This window comes from Delphinus delphis, chromosome 8, assembly GCF_949987515.2.
Source record: "Delphinus delphis chromosome 8, mDelDel1.2, whole genome shotgun sequence".
Classification (NCBI taxonomy): Eukaryota; Metazoa; Chordata; class Mammalia; order Artiodactyla; family Delphinidae; genus Delphinus; species Delphinus delphis.
Window position 1 is genome coordinate 66,375,808 of NC_082690.1, and position 12,974 is coordinate 66,388,781.

Below are 12,974 nucleotides of genomic sequence, written 5' to 3' on the forward strand. Positions count from 1 at the left end.
GCTCCAGTGGCCAACGAGCCATCCTGGTTTCTCGGGATGGAGGACTGAGGCTGTCTTCCGGAGGCGGTAAGTGCTGTGCAGAGGCAGAGGAACCTCCTCTCTGGAGGTGGCCCTGAGGTCGAGGCGCCCTTCTCGCTGCCCTGGGCCTCCTAGAGAGAGAAAGCCGGCAGCTTGCACAACGAGCTCCCACTGTCTGCAGGGGCTTAAAGCCTCCTTTCTCAGGGATGTAGAGTAGGGAGAGCACACTGGGACACATCTTGGGCTACAAGCACTCCAAGTTCAGAGGAGCCAGGCCTGAATCTCCACCGAGCACCAAATAACTGCAACATCCCTTTTCTTAACCAATAGTATTTTATTGTCAGTTATAAATATTTTCCATGTGTCCCCTATTTACAGTTGCAAAATAGTTTATGATATTATACCCTCACCCACCGTTCAGCCTCTTTCTATAAACTCCATGAACATTGAATAGGAAATAAAAAGCTCTTTTGGGGGCCCACCAACCTGGTTCCCCAGACTCCAAACAACCCCACACGGACAGCAGGCAACGTTGCAGCGGGTGCTACACAGTAGCAAAGGGGCGGGGTGTGAGACGACTCCCGGTGGGGTCAGGATGCCAGGCTCCTCAGGACATTGGTGATGCTCCAGTGCTGGCCCGAGCACCTCTGCAGCACCAGCTGGAAGCCAAACTCTGCGCCGCTGTTCTCCTGCAGCTCCAGACAGCGCTTGGACTTGCGGTTCTGGATGGGGCCTCCCTAGGAGCCGGGGCGGAAAGTGGGGTCAGAGGGCATGGGGGAGCCTCAGGCCTACTGGCTGGTGGGGATTACTTGTAGGTGCAGGTGTCTGGGATCCTGTGAGGCTGCGGGAGGTCTGGGGTCAGCATTCCCACGAAGCCCGAGGATCCCTGTCTCGAAGTGCTGGTCTCCTCCCTGAGACTGAACTTGTGCCTCCGTTTTCTTCACAGGCCCCTAGTTCTTTGCTAGGACAGAGGACAGAGATGCTCCGCCCCTGCTTCCGTCTACCTGGCTGGGGTGTGGCATGCGGGTCTGCTCCTACAGCTCCCACCCCAGGGGCTGGGGCCTGCTCCCCATAAGCATGGGCTGGGGTCCCGTTCTGAAAAGCCTAGTTCCTTGGGACCACTCCATGACTGGCCTGAATTTGAGCATTGCCAGAGGCCCAGGACCTCCTGGTTTTAGGGTCCTTGCCCCCAGCTGGACCTCTGGAGTCATCAGTGCTGGCCTCAACCAGACCCAGGCTCCTAGATACTACCTTAGGGCACTGGGCTCCCTTAGCCCTGGATGGTCATGGTTTCCCTCCATGCTACTGATGTCCCAGAAGGTTCTGTAGCCATGCATACTCAGTTTATGCTCAAAGCCCCTTGAAAGAAGGGAGGTTCTGCTTCTCAAAGCAGCCCCACAGCAGCAAAGAAGAAACCCCCAATTTTTGCTTTTAGTGAGATCCTTGCAGGCCTTAGACACGAGATCCTTGCAGGCCTTAGACGCTCCGGGGCTACTGGTTGTCACCTGGGCATCAGCTCAGACTGTGCGTCTCTGAGTTCCACCAAAGATGTGCTGCTCAACTGGGCTTTGGCCTCCCAAGCAGGCAGGTTCTTATAAGTGGGCCCCCTGTAGCTTAATGGTCCTTGAGTGTATGGTCAAACTCACCTTCTCCCCAGAATCTGCTCCTCCTGTGTTTCCCATCTCAGCAATAACCAGGCATTTCCACCGATGCCTCCGCCTTCTCCTCAGCATCTGATTAGGCACCAAGTCCTGCCAGTTCCACCTCCCTCGTGCCTTGTGCCTGTCCCTTCATCCCCATCCCATCACACCTGCCCTGATTTGGCCCACTGTCTTCTGTCACCTGCACAACGGCACCAGCCTCCTAGCTGACCCCCCCTTTCCCCTCCAGAAGCAGAACCCTGCAGTCCACCCTCCAGCTGCCCCCCGTGCCCATCCCAGTGAACAGCACTCTGTGAGAGAGGGGGACGCACACCTCCTCTGTAAGGAAGTCATCCCCAGTCGGCCACAGCTGTCCCCATGGCGACCACTGACACCTCAAGAGAACATTGAGACTCAATTCCCACAGCTGCCTGGGAAACTGGCAGCACCTCCCGCCGCTGAGCCCTGCGACCCACCGACCCCATGCCCCAGTGGGTATCCGGCAGAACTGTTTGCACCGGTTGTGAAACAGAATTTGTAAAAGCTCCAACCTGGAAACAACGCACACGGCCATCAACAGTAGAATGGATAAACTTGTGATTATTCACATAATGGGATACTACTCAGCACTAAAAATGAGCAAACTAGAGCTCTGCTCAGTAAGCAGAAATCCCACAAATACAATGTTAGCCAAAGAAGCGAAAGAGCACATACACGGGTCTACTTACATAAGCTTTCCAAACAGGCAAAGTAAGACCATAGACTTGGAGTCGGGAGTCGGGGTGGGTATCTTGGGCAGGAGGGAGTGGAAAATGACTGACAGGAGGCAAAGGGGTGCTTCTGGGGGGTTGGGAGTGTGCTATTTCCTGACCTGGGTGGTGGGTACATGGGTGTTGGCTTTGTTTTCAATGACTGAGTTATTATTGTTTAAAATTATTTTGGTACATATGTTTGCATGTTCCTATATGTGTATGGGTTATTCTTCAGCTAAAAAAATTGAAAACAGAAATCCAGCTCCCTCAGAAGGAGTGGCAGAGGGCTCAGCGTATAGATGTGTGCGTCGGGGAGCGGGGGTGCGGTTCCTCATTTCCCATGTGTGCGACACGGCCCGGGGGACCGCAGAGCGCCTCAGAAGCATTCGAGTGAGTAAAGCAGGGCCTCCTGCTGTGCCCCGACCCCAGCACCTCCCCTGAGGAGAACACAAGAGCAGAGACACAGCACAGCAAAGGCAGCTCACCTGGGGCCACAGGTGCAGCCAGAGAGAAGCCTGCAGGCTCAGGCCCAGAGGGGACAGAGGGACGACTGGCCGCTGGGCAAGGGCTCACAAAGGCCCCCATGTTGGAAGAGACACGGGAGGCCGACCCTCTCGTTCTCGCCTACCCGCTGACCGAGCCCTCCTGGCCGAGCACCTTTCCTGGGCCGCGGCATCTTTAGAGCATTGGCCTTCACTAAAATCCTTGTCTGGGGGGCAACCCGCAAGGGGTTCCAGACTGTGCCCTCGGGTTTCCACGTGGGGATCAGATCCTGCCTCTCCACCTCGTCCCTTCCCCTAGGGGAAGGTGAGGCCCATGGCCGCCCGGTTCCATGCTCTATCAGGCGAAACATTCCCAGTTCCTTGTGGGACAATCTGGTTTCATTTTTCCATCCTGGTTGCCCTCCTTTGGACAAACTCCAGTTGTTTTTGTGTCACTCAGAACTGACCACCACCTCATCTCCACTGGACAAGAGACTCCTTCAGCGTAGCCAAGGGATCTGCACTTTTGGTGGCCGCATCACGCTCCGGAACCCCGATGGGATGACTGCGGAGGCCAGCTTCAAGTCGTCCCCTCAGAAGCTGTGGTCCTCCTTGGGTCCTGACTCTGTCCCTCAAAGCCTGGACTTTTGAACCCAGAGGCATCCCTTGTGACGCTTGCTCTCAGCAAGGCCAGCCTGTCACTTTGCCAGGCCCAGGTTTCTGTGGCCTGAGCACTCTGCCGCCCACACCCAGGCTGGGCCGTGTCACTGGTGCTTCCTCTGTGGGCCTGGGGCCAGCCGCCCCTGACCCTCCCATACCCCTGGCAGCCTGGTCGTGTGTTCTACCCTACGACGCTGGAGTAGAGTTCAGGCAGGGTGGGAATGCAACCAGCCCAGCTCTCTAACTCACAGGGTCTGCTGGTGATTCTGGTGGTGAGACAGAAAGGGGAGAAGGCCGGATGAGGATGCTTTTCTGGTTGCCGACTGTGTGGCCTGGGGCAAAGCCGCTCTGCCCTCCTGGTTCCATCGTCTCTAGGGCCAGATCGTAATTTCTGCCCTGATGACTGAAGGTTGAGCAGAAGGACTGATGGGCAACCCCTTTACCGCTACAGAACAACGAATGGCTATGAGGCGATTCACAGTGCCAGGATATCTGGACTCCAGAAAAAGTGCACAACAGGCAGAAAGCGGGGCCAGACCAGGATTCTGACTGCTCGGTGTGGCCTCAAGGCCAGGCCAGGCCTTGCCAACAGCGAGGCTGCTTCAGCGGCCCCGGACCACTGAGGCTTGGAGAAACCTGTCCAAGACAGGGAGGCCACAGCCCCTCCTTCCCCGCCAGGCACTTGGGCACCGTGCCAAGGCCGAGAGAGAGAGGCGGGGGCAGAGATCTCTGAGAAGTAAAGTGTTCCTTCAGAGACTCAAATAAGGCACTTTCCAAAGATGGCGGAAGAGCAAGACGCAGAGATCGCCTTCCTCCCCACAGATACACCACAAACACATCTACACGTGGAACAACTCCTACAGAACACCTACTGAACGCTGGCAGAAGACCTCAGACCTCCCAAAACGCAAGAAACCCCTCACCTACCTGGGTAGGGCAAAAGAAAAAAGAATAAACAGAGACAAAAGGATAGGGACGGGACCTGCACCAGCGGGAGGGAGCTGTGAAAGAGGAAAGGTTTCCACACTAGGAAGCCCACTCACGGGCGGAGACTGCGGGTGGCGGAGGGGGGAAGCTTCTGGGGCCGCGGAGGAGAACACAGCAACAGGGGTGCGGAGGGCAAAGCGGGGAGATTCCTGCCCAGAGGATTGGTGCCGACCGTCACTCACAAGCCCGAGAGGCTTGTCTGCTAACCCGCCGGGGAGGGCGGGGCTGGGAGCTGAGGCTCGGGTTTCGGTCGGAGCGCAGGGAGAGGACTGGAGTTGGCGGCGTAAACACAGCCTGCAGAGGGTTAGTGCACCACGACTAGCCGGGAGGGAGTCCAGAGAAAAGTCTGCACCTGCCGAAGAGGCAAGAGACTTTTTCTTCCCTCTTTGTTTCCTGGTGCACGAGGAGAGGGGATTAAGAACGCTGCTTAAAGGAGCTCCAGAGACAGGCGCGAGCCGCGGCTAAAAGCACGGACCCCACAGACATGAGACGCTAAGGCTGCTCCTGCCGCCACCAAGAAGCCTGTGTGGGAGCACAAGTCACTACCCACACCCCACTTCCGGGGAGCCTGTGCAGCCCGCCACTGCCAGAGTTTCGGGATCCAGGGACAACTTCCCTGGGAGAACGCACGGCGCGCCTCAGGCTGGTGCAACGTCATGCTGGCCTCTGCCACCGCAGGCCCGCCCCACACTCCATACCCCTTCCTCCCCCCGGCCTGAGTGTGCCAGAGCCCCCGAATCAGCGGCTCCTTTAACCCCGTCCTGTCTGAGCAAAGAACAGACGCCCTCCGGCGACCTACACGCAGAGGCAGGCCCAAATCCAAAGCTGAGCCCCTGGGAGCTGTGAGAACAAAGAAGAGCAAGGGAAATCTCTCCCAGCAGCCTCAGGAGCAGAGGATTAAATCTCCACAATCAACTTGGTGTACCTACATCTGTGGAATACATGAATAGACAACGAATCATCCCAAATTGAGGAGGTGGACTTCGAGAGCAAGATCTATGATTTTTTCCCCTTTTCCTCTTTTTTTTTTTTTTTTGCGGTACGCGGGCCTCTCACCGCTGTGGCCTCTCCCGTTGCGGAGCACAGGCTCTGGACGCGCAGGCTCAGCGGCCATGGCTCACGGGCCCAGCCGCTCCGCGGCATGTGGGATCTTCCCGGACCGGGGCCCGAACCCGTGTCCGCTGCATCGGCAGGCGGACTCCCAACCACTGCGCCACCAGGGAAGCCCCCCTTTTCCTCTTTTTGTGAGTGTGTATGTGAATGCTTCTGTGTGAGATCTTGTCTGTATAGCTTTGCTTCCAACATTTGTCCTAAGGTTCTATCTGTCCCTTTTTTTTCTAAATAATTATTTTTTAATTCAATAACTTTATCATACTTTATTTTATTTTACTGTATCTTCTTTCTGTCTTTTTTCCATCCTTCCCTCCTTCTTTCCTTCCTCCCTCCCTCCCTCCTTTCTTTCCTTCTTTTCTCCTTCCTTCCTTCCTTCCTTCCTTCCTTTCTTTCTTTCCTTCTTTCTTTCTTTCTTTCTTTCTTCATACTTCTACTAATTCTCTCTACTTTTTCTCCTTTTTCTTCTGAGCCGTGTGGATGAAAGGCTCTTGGTGCTCCAGCCAGGAGTCAGGGCTCTGCCTCTGAGGTGGGAGAGCCAACTTCAGGACACTGGTCAACAAGAGACCTCCCAGCTCCACATAATATCAAACAGCGAAAATCTCCCAGACCTCCATCTTAACACCAGCACCCAGCTTCACTCAATGACCAGCAAGCTACGGTGCTGGACAACCTATGCCAAACAATAGCAAAACAGGAAAACAACCCCATCCATTAGCAGAGAGGCTACCTAAAATAATAATAAGTCCACAGACAACCCAAAACACACCACCAGATGTGGACCTGCCCACTAGAGAGACAAGATCCAGCCTCATCCACCACAACACAGGCACTAGTCCCCTCCACCAGGAAGCCTACACAACCCACTGAACCAACCTTAGCCACTGGAGACAGACATCAAAAACAACGGGAACTACGAACCTGCAGCCTGCAAAAAGGAGAACCCAAACACAGTAAGACAAGCAAAATGAGAAGACAGAAAAACACACAGGAGATGAAGAAGCAAGATAAAAATGCACCACACCTAACAAATGAAGAGGAAATAGGCAGTCTACCTGAAAAAGAATTCAGAATAATGATAGTAAGGATGATCCAAAATCTTGGAAATAGAATGGACAAAATGCAAGAAACATTTAACAAGGACCTAGAAGAAATAAAGATGAAACAAGCAATGATGAACAACACAATAAATGAAATTAAAAGTACTCTAGATGGGATCAATAGCAGAATAACTGAGGCAGAAGAACGGATAAGTGACCTGGAAGATAAAATAGTGGAAATAACTACTGGAGAGTAGACTAAAGCAAAAAGAATGAAAAGAACTGAGGACAGTCACAGAGACCTCTGGGACAACATTAAACACATGAACATTCGAATTATAGGGGTTCCAGAAGAAGAAGAAAAAAAGAAAGGGACTGAGAAAATATTTAAAGAGATTTATAGTTGAAAACTTCCCTAATATGGGAAAGGAAATAGTTAATCAAGTCCAGGAAGCACAGAGAGTCCCATACAGGATAAATCCAAGGAGAAATACACCAAGACACATATTAATCAAACTGTCAAAAATTAAATACAAAGAAAACATATTAAAAGCAGCAAGGGAAAAATAACACACAAGGGAATCCCCATAAGGTTAACAGCTGATCTTTCAGCAGAAACTCTGCAAGCCAGAAGGGAGTGGCAGAACACATTGAAAGTGATGAAGGAGAAAAACCTGCAACCAAGATTACTCTACCCACCAAGGATCTCATTCAGATTTGATGGAGAAATTAAAACCTTTACAGACAAGCAAAAGCTGAGAGAGTTCAGCACCACCAAACCAGCTCTACAACAACTGCTAAAGGAACTTCTCTAGACAAGAAACACAAGAGAAGGAAAAGACCTATAATAACGAACCCAAAACAATTTAGAAAATGGGGATAGGAACATACATATCGATAATTACCTTAAATGTAAATGGACTAAATGCTCCCACCAAAAGACACAGATTGGCTAAATGGATACAAAAACGACGCATATATATGCTGTCTACAAGAGACCCACTTCAGACGTAGAGACACATACAGACTAAAAGAAAGGGGATGGAAAAAGACATTCCAGGCAAATGGAAACCAAAAGAAAGCTGGAGTAGCAATTCTCATATCAGACAAAATAGACTTTAAAATAAAGACTATTAGAAGAGACAGAGAAGGACACTACATAATGATCAAGGGATCGATCCAAGAAAAAGATATAACAATTGTAAATATTTATGCATCCAACATAGAAGCACCTCAATACATAAGGCAAATACTAACAGCCATAAAAAAGGAAATCAACAGTAACACATTCATAGTAGGGGACTTTAACACCCCACTTTCACCAATGGACAGATCATCCAAAATGAAAATAAATAAGGAAACACAAGCTTTAAATGATACATTAAACAAGATGGAGTTAATTGATATTTATAGGACACTCCATCCAAAAACAACAGAATACACATTTTTCTCAAGTGCTCATGGAACATTCTCCAGGATAGATCATATCTTGGGTCACAAATCAAGCCTTGGTAAATACAAGAAAATTGAAATTGTATCAAGTATCTTTTCCGACCACAACGCTATGAGACTAGATATCAATTACAGGAAAAGATCTGTAAAAAATACAAACACATGGAAGCTAAACAATACACTACTTAATAACGAAGTGATCACTGAAGAAATCAAAGAGGAAATCAAAAAATACCTAGAAACAAATGACAATGGAGACACGACGACCCAAACCTATGGGATGCAGCAAAAGCAGTTCTAAGAGGGAAGTTTATAGCAATACAAGCCCACCTTAAGAAGCAGGAAACATCTCGAATAAACAACCTAACCTTGCACCTCAAGCAATTAGAGAAAGAAGAACAAAAAAAACCCAAAGCTGGGGCTTCCCTGGTGGCGCAGTGGTTGGGAGTCTGCCTGCCGATGCAGGGGACACGGGTTCGTGCCCCGATCCGGGAGGATCCCACATGCCGCGGAGCGGCTGGGCCCGTGAGCCATGGCCGCTGAGCCTGCGCGTCCGGAGCCTGTGCTCCACAATGGGAGAGGCCACAACAGTGAGAAGCCCGCGTACAGCAAAAACAAACAAACAAACAAACAAACAAAAAAACCCAAAGCTAGCAGAAGGAAAGAAATCATAAAAATCTGATCAGAAATAAATGAAAAAGAAATGAAGGAAACAATAGCAAAGATCAATAAAACTAAAAGCTGGTTCTTTGAAAGGATAAACAAAATAGATAAACCATTAGCCAGACTCATCAAGAAAAAAAGGGAGAAGACTCAAATCAATAGAATTAGAAATGAAAAAGGAGAAGTAACAACTGACACTGCAGAAATACAAAAGATCATGAGAGATTACTACAAGCAACTCTATGCCAATAAAATGGACAACCTGGAAGAAATGGACAAATTCTTAGGAATGCATAATCTGCCAAGACTGAATCAGGAAGAAATAGAAAATATGAACAGACCAATCACAAGCACTGAAATTGAAACTGTGATTAAAAATCTTCCAGCAAACAAAAGCCCAGGACCAGATGGCTTCACAGGTGATTTCTATCAAACATTTAGAGAAGAGCTAACACCTATCCTTCTTAAACTCTTCCAAAATATAGCAGAGGGAGGAACACTCCCAAATTCCTTCTATGAGGCCACCATCACCTTGATACCAAAACCAGACAAGGATGTCACAAAGAAAGAAAACTACAGGCGAATATCACTGATGAACATAGATGCAAAAATCCTCAACAAAATACTAGCAAACAGAATCCAACAGCACATTAAAAGGGTCATACACCATGATCAAGTGGGGTTTATTCCAGGAATGCAAGGGTTCTTCAATATACGCAAATCAATCAACGTCATACACCATATTAACAAATTGAAGGAGAAAAACCATATGATCATCTCAATAGATGCAGAGAAAGCTTTTGACAAAATCCAACACCCATTTATGATAAAAATCCTGTAGAAAGTAGGCATAGAGGGAACTTTCCTCAACATAATAAAGGCCATATATGACAAACCCACAGCCAACATCGTCCTCAATGGTGAAAAACTGAAAGCATTTCCACTAAGATCAGGAACAAGACAAAGTTGCCCACTCTCACCACTCTTATTCAACTTAGTTTTGGAAGTTTTAGCCACAGCAATCAGAGAAGAAAAGGAAATAAAAGGAATCCAAATCGGAAAAGAAGAAGTAAAGCTGTCACTGTTTGCAGATGACATGATACTATACATAGAGAATCCTAAAGATGCTACCAGAAAACTACTAGAGCTAATCAATGAATTTGGTAAAGTAGCAGGATACAAAATTAATGCACAGAAATCTCTGGCATTCCTATATACTAATGATGAAAAATCTGAAAGTGAAATCAAGAAAACACTCCCATTTACCATTGCAACAAAAAGAATAAAATATCTAGGAATAAACCTACCTAAGGAGACAAAAGACCTGTATGCAGAAAATTAAAAGACACTGATGAAAGAAATTAAAGATGATACAAATAGATGGAGAGATATACCATGTTCTTGGATTGGAAGAATCAACATTGTGAAAATGACTCTACTACACAAAGCAATATATAGATTCAATGCAATCCCCATCAAACTACCACTGGCATTTTTCACAGAACTAGAACAAAAAATTTCACAATTTATGGAAACACAAAAGACCCCGAATAGCTGAAGCAATCTTGAGAATGAAAAACGGAGCTGGAGGTATCAGGCTCCCTGACTTCAGACTATACTACAAAGCTACAGTAATCAAGACAATATGGAGGACTTCCGGGAGGATGGCGGAGGAGTGGGACGCGGAGGTCACCTTCCTCCCCACAGATGCATGGGAGGTGCATCTACGCGTGGAACAACTCCTGCGGAGCACCTGCTGAGCGCTGGCAGAGGACCTCGGACCTCCCAAAGGGCAGGGAACCCCCCACGTACCTGGTTAGGGCAAAAGAAAACACTAAACAGAGACAGAGGGATAGGGACGGGTCCTGCGCCAGCGGGGGGGAGCTGTGAGGAGGGAGAGGTGTCCACACACTGGGGGCCCCTTCGCGGGCAGAGACTTCGGGTGGCGGAATGGGGGAGCTTGGGAGCCGCGGAGGGGAGCACGGCGGCAGGGGTGCGGAGGGCAGGGCGGAGAGATTACAGCGCAGAGGATCGGGCCGACCGGCGCTCACCAGCTGAGGGGCTTGTCTGCTCGCCCGCCAGGGCAGGCGGGGCTGGGAGCTGAGGCTCCGGCTTCTGTCGGAGCACCGGGAGAGGACTGGGGTTGGTGGCATGAACACAGCCTGCGCGGCGTTGGTGCACCGCAGCTGGCCGGAAGGGAGTCCGGGGAAAGGTCTGGACCTGCCGAGTAGGCAGGAGACTTTTTCTTCCCTCTTTGTTTCCTGGTGCACGAGGGGAGGGGATTGGGAACTCTGCTTGGGAGGGCTCTGGAGACGGGCATGAGCCGCGGCTGGGAGTGCGGAGCCCAGAGACAGACATGGGACGCTAGGGCTGCTGCTGCCACCACCAGGAGGCCTGTGTGCAAACACAGGTCGCTATCCACGCCCCCTTGCGGGGAGCCTGTGCAGCCCGCCACTGCCAGGGTCCCGGGATCCAGGGACAGCTCCCCCGGGGGAGCGCACGGCGCATCTCAGGCTAGCAACGTCACGTCGGCCTCTGCCGCCGCAGGCCTGCCCCACGCTCCGTGGCCCTCCCTGCCCCCCGGGCTGAGTGAGCCAGAGCCTCCGAATCAGCAGCTCCTTTGGCCCCGTCCTGTCTGAGCAAAGAACAGACGCCCTCCGGCGACCTGCACGCACAGGCGGGGCCAAATCCAAAGCTGAGCCCCTGGGAGCTGTGAGAACAAAGAAGAGAAAGGGAAATCTCTCCCAGCAGCCTCAGAAGCAGCGGATTAAAGCTCCACAATCAACTTGATGTACCCTGCATTTGTGGAATACCTGAATAGACAACGAATCATCCCAAATTAAGGAGCCCTGTGGATGAAAGGCTCTTGGTGCTGCAGCCAGGAGTCAGTGCTGTGCCTCTGAGGTGGGAGAGCCAACCTCAGGACACTGGTCCACAAGAGGCCTCCCAGCTGCACATAATATCAAATGGCGAAAATCTCCCAGAGATCTCCATCTCAATGCTAGCACCCAGCTTCACTCAATGACCAGCAAGCTACAGTGCTGGACATCCTATGCCAAACAACTAGAAAGACAGGAACACAACCCCACCCATTAGCAGAGAGGCTGCCCAAAATCATAATAAGTCTACAGACACCCCAAAACACACCACCAGACATGGACCTGCCCACCAGAAAGACAAGATCCAGCCTCATCCACCACAACACAGGCACTAGTTCCCTCCACCAGGAAGTCTACACAACCCACTGAACCAACCTTAGCCACTGGGGACAGACACTAAAAACAACAGGAACTACGAACCTTCAGCCTGCAAAAAGGAGACCCCAAACACAGTAAGACAAGCAAAATGAAAAGACAGAAAAACACACAGCAGATGAAGGAGCAAGATAAAAACCCACCAGACCTAACAAATGAAGAGGAAATAGGCAGTCTACCTGAAAAAGAATTCAGAATAATGATAGTAAAGATGATCCAAAATCTTGGAAATAGAATAGACAAAATGCAAGCATCAGTTAACAAGGACCTAGATGAACTAAAGATGAAACAAACAATGATGAACAACACAATAAATGAAATGAAAAATACTCTAGATGGGATCAATAGCAGAATAACTGAGGCAGAAGAACGGATAAGTGACCTGGAAGATAAAATAGTGGAAATAACTACTGCAGAGCAGAATAAAGAAAAAAAAAATGAAAAGAACAGAGGACAGTCTTAGAGACCTCTGGGACAACATTAAACGCACCAACATTCGAATTATAGGGGTTCCAGAAGAAGAAGAAAAAAAGAAAGGGACTGAGAAAATATTTAAAGAGATTTATAGTTGAAAACTTCCCTAATATGGGAAAGGAAATAGTTAATCAAGTCCAGGAAGCACAGAGAGTCCCATACAGGATAAATCCAAGGAGAAATACACCAAGACACATATTAATCAAACTGTCAAAAATTAAATACAAAGAAAACATATTAAAAGCAGCAAGGGAAAAACAACAAATAACACACAAGGGAATCCCCATAAGGTTAACAGCTGATCTTTCAGCAGAAACTCTGCAAGCCAGAAGGGAGTGGCAGGACATATTGAAAGTGTTGAAGGAGAAAAACCTGCAACCAAGATTACTCTACCCACCAAGGATCTCATTCAGATTTGATGGAGAAATTAAAACCTTTACAG

The 12,974-nt window shown here is 49.5% G+C and overlaps 1 protein-coding gene across 3 annotated transcripts in view; it reads right to left on the reverse strand.

Annotated features, from left to right (window-relative positions):
* Positions 1–350: 350 nt before the first annotated feature.
* GALNT18 (polypeptide N-acetylgalactosaminyltransferase 18) overlaps positions 351–12,974 on the reverse strand; it is a 354,931-nt gene continuing 342,307 nt past the window's right edge. For all 3 annotated transcript variants that reach the window (XM_060018497.1, XM_060018495.1, XM_060018496.1), the window contains one exon: positions 351–755. In XM_060018497.1, the coding sequence (XP_059874480.1) occupies positions 609–755 (147 nt within the window). In that variant the 3' untranslated portion in view covers positions 351–608. The remainder of the gene's footprint in view (positions 756–12,974) is intronic.